Raw genomic sequence first — 10,077 nt, forward strand, 5'->3', positions numbered from 1 at the left:
TTAAGGGGAAATAGTGTGAAAGCTCCTACCTCAGATTTCAGTATTATATAACCTGCTTAAGTTCTCAGTCAGCCTCAGGTTCCTGAAATCCTGGGAGTGCTTCCTCCTCAGTTGTTGGTGAATGATTAGTTTAGACTGGGAGTGCTTGAAGAGGGAAGAAGGAAATTCTGTCTAAAAATAGTAAAATTCTCATTTTCTTAGGGCTTGTTTATTCCAGGAAACAAATTAATCTTTAAATAGCATTTTTGGCTCCTGCTTGTTCCCAGGTGTTCCTCTTTATTGGCTCAGATGCCTTCAACTGCTGTACTTTTCTCTCTGGCTTCTTGCTGTTGGCTGGGACGCAGGATGGAAACATTTATCAGCTGGATGTAAGGAGTCCAAGGTGAGTCACCATTCGTTTGCATGGTGCAGGTCTTCTATAGAGTGGAAATTTTATTGGCTTTCACAGTGGTTTAGCCTAGCATATACATGACTGTTGAATCAAGGGTATATTTTTCCATTTATAAAGGTTTTCCAGTGTGAATTGTTTGATTGTTCCTGTTATTCCTGGAATCACATTAAAAGGTAATTTGATTCCTGCTGTCATGATTGTTATGATTGCTTTGGAAATTGAGCTTAAATAATGAGCTAACATTTTACTTATAATAATTGGGTAAAACTTTTAATTTCAAGGAGCTTAGTAATTTTCCCCATGGTATTAGATCTGGGTTGATCTAAGATTGATCATTTTTAGTTCCAGTAAGCCAGTTCTGATTCTTTATTTGGCTTTGATCATAACCTCTAAAATAGGCTTTATCCTGGTCTTAAAGATATCCAAAGAGAATCCACATCCTCTTTGTCCCAGGATTTAACAGTTTCTACGGTTCTGTCCCTTCCTCCTTCTGTTTCCTTCTTTTGTTTAACTGATATTTATTGAATGGCTTCTGTGGGCACCAGGCTTTGTGCTGGGCACCAAAAAATGGAAATAGAAAACAAAGATTCTGCCTTGGAGGCACTTGGAGTCTAACAGTAAAGATGGGCAATGAAAGACTGTTGTGATACAGTGTGATCAATGGTCTAACAGGGTTACACACAGGAATTTGAGGAAGCACCAAGAAGGAGAAGGAAGAAGGTAAGACTGCTTCTCCAAAGAAATGAGGCTTTAGTTAGATCTTGTCCAGTAGAAAGTTACCAAGTGAAAAGCAGAAGAACCTGCCTTTGGTTGAACAGCATATAGAGAGCAATGGAGTATGAAAGTATGACACTTTAAGGGATTTCTATGTAGTTTAATATGACAAGTGTGTTCCTTGCCAATGGAGCAATGTTGAGAAGTGATCCAAGACAGGAAAACAGGAATTTGATTAGAAAGGACTTACATACCATCCCCAGGAGTTTGGACTTTATTCTTAGAGCAATTTCAGCTTAAGAGTGACCAGATTATACCTTTTCTTCCATAATTTATTTTATTTTTATATTTGTTTTTGTCTCCATGGAGATTGGAAATTTCATCGTTATAAAATCACCTACATATATGTATATAAAATTGGTTCTTACCGTTCTCTTTTGTTTTGCAGAGTCCTAACAGTTTTAGTGTTTTACAACTGTCTTGATTTTGCCTATAAGTAAAAAGATTAACATATTGTTAACATTGTTATTTTATTTTTTTACATTTTTTATTGAAGTATAGCTGATTTACGTTAACTTTGTTATTTTAAACCCTTGTCAGTCCTCCCCTAAAATCTGGAGATATCGATGGTGACTTTGTTCATTCCACTCACATATTTAGAGATATGTTTAGATTCATTCCAAGGTGGTTTTGAACGGATTACCTTGATCTACCATTTAAGGACCTAGCCATGAAAGAAACCATATGAATGTTTACTCTGTCCACATTTGTCCTGTGTGGTGTTTTGTGTTTAGCTCTATATGTTGTACATAGTCAAGCATTGCTTTTGAAGAAAAAAAGTGAAATTTCCCTATTTATTTTGAATCCCAGGGCTCCAGTACAAGTCATCCACAGATCAGGAGCACCAGTTCTGTCCTTGCTGAGTTTCAGAGATGGATTCATTGCTAGCCAAGGTAGGTCCAGGGGCCAATGGAGAGAGGTGGTTCTATATAGTTCAGTTAAACATAGGTTTAAATGCCTGGTCTGTGGCTAGACTAGGGGCATAGTGCTCCAGGATTCATTGGCATATTGTGTTTTTCACATGGCCTTTAACACACTACTTGTGATTGTCTATGCTCCTCTGCAGTCTAAGCTCCCTGAGAGTAGTGACTTGGCCTTATTCATCATGCTATCCCCAGCTTTTTAATTCAGTGCCCACTTTTTAATTCAATACAAATAAACATTGGTAGAGCAATATATTGATCCTTGTTGCAAAACATTGAGGATTCGATAATGAATCAGTTACAGTCTCTGCCCTAAAGGAGCTCACAGTTAATAAGGCAGACAGACATGTGGACATGTGATTGAGTACAGCTTGATAAATTGTGCAGCAGAAGACTATATGGGAACATGGGAAACAGCTAATTCAAGTGGTAGGAGTGCTACAGGGACATCTTCATGGAGTAGGTGACATGTAATCTGATGAATATTTTACCAGCTAAAGATGTAAAGATGAACATTGAGGGCCAAAGCTATAGTGTGTGTAAAGTCATAAGTGAGGGAAGAGGGGCGAAAGTAAAGGATCTATCATTTACTAGGTGCCTGCTATGTAGTAGGTACTGTGTTCAATGCTTTACATACATAGTCTGGGTAAAGTGAATACCTCGGTGTAACTAGTACAAAATACTTGGAATGGAGTTTGGGAGTGAGATTAGGAGAAATACACGGAATAAGATGTCTGTTAAGGGACTGAATCTTCATAGGAATGATGTAGGTGAGGAGGACTGGACTGTAGGCCTGGAGAGGACCATCTTACCTGAGTATTTCAGTGTTATCAGGATGTTTTTGACTGTTAATAACAGAACACTCAACTGAAAATGGCTTCAATAATTAGGAAAGTGTACTACTTCACTTAACAAAGATGTCCAGGTTTATGGTGGTTCCAGATTAGATTAATATAGTGATTTGAAAACAAAGTCAATAGAGGAGCCTAAGAAAACTTGATAGCTAAGTCATTGTGGTGTTCTGAATTGCATCCAGGACACTAAAAACTGGTGAAATCCAAGAAAGTATGAACTAAAACTGGCAGACGAGCATATGAGAACTTTCTATACTATCTTTGTAACTTTTATGTAAACATAAAATTATTCTAAAAGTATTTAATTTTTTTTTAATTTAAAAAGTGAATAAAAGCCTTAATAAGGAAAAAGAAATAAAATCAAGAGCCAGGTTTTTTTTTTTTTTTCCCTTCATCTTTTGGTATTGTCCTCCCTGGCATGCTGGCTTTTGTCCTCAGGCTTGTTCCCTCAGGGTCACAGTGCAAGATAGCTGCAGCAGATCTCATCCTCATGTAACATGGATACTGTTACACTTTTTTTTAAGAATGAGGAACATTTCCTTAGGAGCAGCCCAGCTGATTTACTGTTATACCTCATTGGCCAGAATTACAATATATAAAACATGCCATCCCAAGAAGACCTAAATAGCATTTCTCCAAAGAAGACATACAGATGGCCAAGAGGCATGTGAAAAGATGCTCAACATTGCTAATTATCAGAGAAATTGCAAATCAAAACTACAGTGAGGGGAAAAAAAAAAAAAACTACAGTGAGGTATCACTTCACACCGGTCAGAATGGCTGTCATCAAAAAGTTAACAAAGAATAAAGAGAGTTTGGAAAAAAAGGGAACCCTCCTATACTATTAGTAGGATGTAAATTGGTGTAGCCACTATGAAAAACAGTATGGAAGTTCCTTAAAAACTAAAAATAGAGCTACCATATGATCCGGCAATTCCGCTCCTGGGCATTTATCTAGAAGAGACAAAACTATTTGAAAAGATACATGCACCAGTGTTCATCGCAGCACTGTTTACAATAACCAAGACATCGAAACAGCCAAAGTGCCCAACAGAAGATTGGTTTAAGGTGTGGTATTCATATACTATGGAATATTACTCAGCCATAAGAAAGAATGAAATATTGCCATTTGCAGTCACTTAGATGGACCTAGATAATATCATACTAAGTGAAATCAGTCAGGCAGAGAAAGACAGATATTATATCACTTAGATGTGGAATCTGAAACATAATACAAATGAATCTATATACAAAACAGAAACGGACTCACAGACATAGAAAACAAACTTATGGTTACAAAAAGGGGAAAGGGTGAAGAGGAGGGATAAATTAAGAGTATGGGATTAACTGCTATACATAAAATAAAGCAACAAGGATTTACTGTATAACACAGGGAACTATATTCAGTATCTTGTTATAACCTATAATGGAAAATAATCTGAAGGAAAAAAAATATATATATATATATAACTGAATCACTTTGCTGATTCACCTGAAACTAACAAAATATTATAAATCAACTATACTTCAATTGAATATAATAATAATACATGCTATGCCTAAAGTGACAAGGGGAGAGTAGTGGAATTACCATAATTGGCTTAGATTAATCAAGATTCACCCCCCAAGTCACTGGTTTACTGGAAATAATCTGGGATCCTGTTAGTCAAGAGAAGGGTTGGGAAATAGATGAGTAGGCAGCCAACAGTGTCCAGATTTTCACGGGCATCACTCTTATATAGGTAGGTACCCTTCATCCCTGTCAAAACTGGTGCCTTATTTACCTAGCCCTTCTTCAGGATTTTCAGACCGCAGCAAAGAGTAATCAGGAATCTGTAGACCTGATTTTCTAGCTCTTCTACACTCCCTCTCAATCTCTTTCTCCCCGTGTCTGGGCATCAGTTGGTGTTATAGTGGGTTTATGAAACCTTAATAAGAGATCAGCTGGCATAAGCTTGCAACAGCTTCCCTTGATGCTGCTGCCATCACGCATTATGATCCTATTTCTTTGATTCCCTTTGCTGCCATGCTACTCTCTTCCCTTGAGATCCTGCAGGATGTCCACCATCTCCATCCCTCCACTCAGAATGCCCTCTTGAAGGCTACCAATGATGAGCCCCTTGGTAGATCCAGTGTCCTTTTATGGGTACAGGCCTATCTTGTCCACTAGTCTCTAAGTTTCCTTGAGGGCAAGTGCTATGTCTTTTTCATCTCTCTATCCCCAGCTCTTGCACAAGACTGAAGAATCTCAGCAAATGTTTGCTGAATGAGTGAGTATATATTTTTCATCTTTCATGACTCTTAGTGGTAATGGATTCTGTTAGTTCCTTCTTAAAACTGTTAATTCCTTTGACTTTGGTGATACTAATTAATCTCCTGATTGTTCTCTTTCTCTAATTACTGCTTCTTTTTCCATTTCCCTGGAATCATATCTAGCATGATTCATGGTATACTGTAGGTTCTCAAATTGTTTGTTGAACTTGAATCCTTTTGCTATTCCTACATTGTTGCCATACCTAAACCAGAGGTATTTCCTGAGTTCAGCCTTTGTCCTTCTACCTTTTGTTTTCCGTGCTTCCTAACGGACTGACTGTTCTCATGGTTTTAGCTGTTAAAGGTTGGAATCCATAGCCCTAGCCCTGACCTCCTACTTAGCCCTTATTTTATTGGGCAGCAGCATGATATGGAAAAAGTACAGATTTTGGACCCAAACTGATAGCCTAACCAGTGAGTTTAAATCCTCACTCTATCACCTACTGTTAGATTCAACCATATGAAATATATTTTATTTATAAAATTTATTTTAAATAAATTATGTTTTATTTATAAAAATGGCAGTTGTGTATGGTTTGATCTAATAGTTCTATGACCTTTGGTAAACCATTTCACTTTCCTAAGTCTCAATTTCCTTAGAGATAAAATATATAAAGTACTCAACATAAAGTAGATATCCTATAAATGATAATTTCTTCTTATTCCTGTAACTTTGCCTTGCCCTATAAGCCCTCCTAAAAAGTATTTCTTATCATCATGACCCAGGACAAGGCACACACTCACAAAAAGTAGAATTATGCTGTAGGGAAAGATATGTGAAAGTATCAAAGGAATAATAAATGTTACAAGAGATTGACGGAGAAAGGGTTTACTATATGGGATGGTTAGAAATTGCTTCCTAGAGGGAATGTTGATAGCGCTGGGGCTTATCAAGTAAGATTTGTGTATAGAAACTTGAGTGCAGAAGAAGAGCTATGATAATCATACTTTTTTTGAGAGGAAAGAAAAAAACTCAGTAGTGTAGCTTTTCCTTGCTGAAGTAGTAATAACAGTGAAAAACTGACAAAAGATTATGGTTGGTTTCCCCCTCTGGCTTAAAATGAGATTTTGAAGGATTATAAACTTCAAACATGGTACAGCACATGAGAAGCTTATGTTGCTTGGTGGCAGTTCTGAAGTGACAGAACTTAATATCCCTGAGAACCTGCATGTAGCTCACCCAGGGCCTCTGCATTTTCTTACATCCCCTGTCCTACTGTTAGGCTATTTTAAAAAAATACTTACATCTCTGTTGCAAGGGAATGTGTGGGAAACTTGAAGGGTAGCGTGTGGAGAAGAGCTAACTCCTGGCCCTCCTACTTTTTGTAGCTCTTTCCTGCTGGAGAGAAGGAAAGGCATAATTTCTGTTATTAATAAATATCTAAAAGGAAGAGAGGTTAAAATTATAACTCTGTTTTCAAAGGACAAAACTAAGAGCAATAAAAGAAAGTTACCAAGAGCCACATTTCAGTTCAATATAAGGAAAAGTGTTCTGTTTCATAAGAAAGAAGCTGGCATTGAGGTAACAAGCACCATTAACTCTGGGACTGGACAAACAGGTTGGTTGACTCCTCTGCAGGATGCTCTTAAGGGAATTCTGTACTAGTTTAGAAGCTGGAAATAGATGATCTTTGAGGACTTTAGAACTCTGATTTACTAGAGAAAGGATTAAAATTGCCAGATTAAACAATTTTAAAAACTTTTTATTACAGAAATTATCAACCAGATACAAAAGTAAGGAGAATAGCACAATGAACTTGGTGTACCTATTATCCAACTTCAGCTGTTACCAATGGCTAATCTTGTTTCATCTTTTCTTACCCATTCTCTTACAATCCCCAACCCTTATAATTTTGAAACCTATCACAGACATCATATTATTTCATCAGTCAGTATTTCTATATGTATCTCTAAAAGGTAAAGATTCTTTTTTGGAAAAGATTACTTTTAATAATAATACAAGAATAAGGTCCTCCTGTATGCTGCTGCTTGTTGTATAGATTGATTAACAGATAAAGTAATACTGATCAACATGTAATTTTGGAAAGCAGTTTTTCAGGTTTCTAAAATGTTTGAAAAGACTAGTTAATGTGTTTTGATTCTTGTCCAAGGTTCAATACAAAGTCAAAATCTTAATATAGAAAAAACTTTATGCAGAAACTATTCTTTTATACAGTATGCTCTCAACCATGTAAAATGAAAATTTGCACAGAAAAGACTGAAAAAATACATTAAAATGTGAATGGTAATTGTCTTCAAATGGTTGATTATGGGTGATGTTTTTACTTCTGTTCCTTTATTTTTAAAGTTTTCTTCAGTGAGCACGTACTACTCTTATATTAAGTAAAACAAGAACAAAAAATCACTTATTCAGTAGTTTATACATCATTCCAAGTTTCATTTGTCCATGCTTTTCTGAGAAAAGTAAGTTTAAATATTAGATATATTTTTATTTTCTTGGTATAACCTGATGTATGTGTTCAAGTTCATAGACTGAAGAATAATTTGGGAGCATAATTTTCTTAAAGAAGACATTTATGTAGACAAATTCCCTGTTAAAGATAATTGTCTAGGATAAATTTGCAAACAGATATATAACCTGCATTTGTTTGCTCTGTGCCCTTGGCAGTTATTGCTAATCAAAGATAACTCTTCTTCCCACTAAGCTTGCTCTTGGCCTTCAAATCCTTTTGAGCCAGCATTTTAGGCCGACATTATAGGGCCTCATATTTGAGCCACATAATGAGACCTGTCTGCCATTCTGGGTCTTAGGACAGTCTTCTTTAGGCCAGTGATGTACAGAAATAAACTAAATATTTAGTTGGGTTTTTTTTAAACTCCTTTTCATACAGCTTTCTCTTCAGTTATCTAAGTTTTCTTTCTGCCTTTTAGGTGATGGAAGCTGTTTCATTGTCCAGCAAGACTTAGACTATGTCATTGAGCTCACTGGGGCTGACTCTGACCCTGTGTACAAGGTACATACCTGAGAGGAGATCAGGCCTGTGTGATTCTCACCTGGGATCTAGGGCTTTAGAGGAGACTGAATTCAGCTACTTTGTAGTTATTAGGGGTAATATAGTACTTAGGAGTGGGATAGAAAGAAATCATAATTTTGAATCAGAAGTGACTTCATCACTTACTGGCTCTAGAAACTTTAAAATTCACTTCACTGCCTCAGTCTGTCAGTTCAACTGTAAAGTGAGGATAATAGATAATGCATATGAAAGATCTTTGTATATTTTAAATATTCTATAAATATTAGCTGTTATTATCATTATTTAAGTTCAAGACTGATTATCTCACTTAGAGTAGAAAGAGAAAAACGAAAGGGGAAGTAATATTTATTGACTGGATATTGTGCTTGATGTTTTACATTTATTATTTAATAGTCATTATTATTCCTTGAGGTATAGGTATTATTATTCTAATTTTTTCTTATAATTTTGGAACAGTTGCATAATTAATACATACATATAAAAATTCAAACAATACACAATTGTACAGACTTAAAAGTCCCCTTTAAGACTTTTTTGTTCCACTCTTCTTTCCCGAAGTAACTAGAATTAATAGTTTGGCGTGTATCTTTCAAGACTGTTTTTGGAGAATTTGCACTTACATCTTTGTGTTTATGTATTTACATAAATAATGTAGTTTTACATCCAAATTTGTACATAATTGGTATCATTCTATATATATATTACTCTACAGCTTGGGTTTTTACTTAACATCTTGAAACTGTTTCCAAATTCATATAGATACACTTCTTTTTTTAAATTCCTGCATAGTGCTCTATATTGTGAATTAACATATTTTTGTTTTACAAATAAATGGACTCAGAGGGATTGAGAAAGTTGCCCTAGGTCATGCAGCTACCTATCAGCAAACCTGCTAATTAAGCAGGTTAAGCTTAACTCCAGAATTAATACTATTTCCATTAAATTAGGAGTTCTTAACCTTTTTTGAGTCTCAGACTACTTTGAGAATTTGATGAAGTTCTCCTTAGGAAAAAGTGCAAATTTTGAGAACTTCTTTGCATAGAATTTTATGAGGTTCAGGGATACCCAGGCCCTTCTATGGATCGTCTCCTCCCCAAGTACAGTCCATCTGCACTAAACCATACACAACACTAGTGGGTTTGCTCTCCACTTGGTCACTTAGTTCCTCCATTCTGTGGTCATGCGCGCCCTTAGATTCTGGCTAGCCATTTTTTAAATACATAACATGGATGTAACTCTTCTCTTGTGTTTGGAATCAGTAAAGCTTCTCAGACTCCCTTGTACTATTGGGGGTCGATGACAAGGCTCTATCTTTTTGAAATGGAAGAATCCCAGGTTTCCTTTGAACTGTGAATTCTTGTGTTCCAGGTAGCCACATGGGAGAAGCAGATCTATACATGCTGTCGGGATGGTCTTGTGCGACGCTATCAGCTCTCTGACCTCTAACGCCTTGGGAAGAAGAGTCCCAGTTAATGAAAAAGATTGACTCTGACAACAATGAGCGGAAACATTATCAAGGGTCATGGGTTCGGGCACCCTTTGAAAGTCACAGAAAGTGAGCTGCATTGGCCCATGTGGAACTATCATTCCATGATAAAACCTATGTTGAGCTGAGTAAGAAGCTCACATGTGTTCACTGCATTTGTCCTAACTTCTCCCTATATATACTCATCCCAGCAACACAGGACAAGGATACAGATGCTTACAGTTTGATCTGATACTGCTTGTGTTAAATGTTTACAAGGACTGGAGGACTAAAGCCTGTTCTCTGGAGGAAATAAAGAAAATATGTTTGGAGGAGTCTGAACTTGAGAAACTTTGTTAAA

General features: G+C 36.4%; 1 protein-coding gene across 6 annotated transcripts in view; it reads left to right on the plus strand.

Moving 5' to 3' along the window:
- PAAF1 (proteasomal ATPase associated factor 1) overlaps window positions 1-10,058 on the plus strand; it is a 47,687-nt gene extending 37,629 nt beyond the window's left edge. For 2 of the 6 annotated variants that reach the window (XM_064492696.1, XM_010989377.3), the window contains exons 9-12: window positions 267-382; window positions 1,976-2,058; window positions 8,148-8,230; window positions 9,620-10,058. In XM_064492696.1, coding sequence (XP_064348766.1) covers window positions 267-382; window positions 1,976-2,058; window positions 8,148-8,230; window positions 9,620-9,697 — 360 coding nt within the window. In that variant the 3' untranslated portion in view covers window positions 9,698-10,058. Of the gene's footprint in view, window positions 1-266; window positions 383-1,975; window positions 2,059-5,167; window positions 5,213-6,678; window positions 6,815-8,147; window positions 8,231-9,619 lie in introns of all 6 variants that reach the window. The other 4 variants (XR_004139304.2, XR_010383419.1, XR_010383420.1 and 1 more) reach the window with 4 other exon arrangements.
- Window positions 10,059-10,077: the final 19 nt, after the last annotated feature.

This window comes from Camelus dromedarius, chromosome 12 (genome assembly GCF_036321535.1).
Source record: "Camelus dromedarius isolate mCamDro1 chromosome 12, mCamDro1.pat, whole genome shotgun sequence".
Taxonomy (NCBI): domain Eukaryota; kingdom Metazoa; phylum Chordata; class Mammalia; order Artiodactyla; family Camelidae; genus Camelus; species Camelus dromedarius.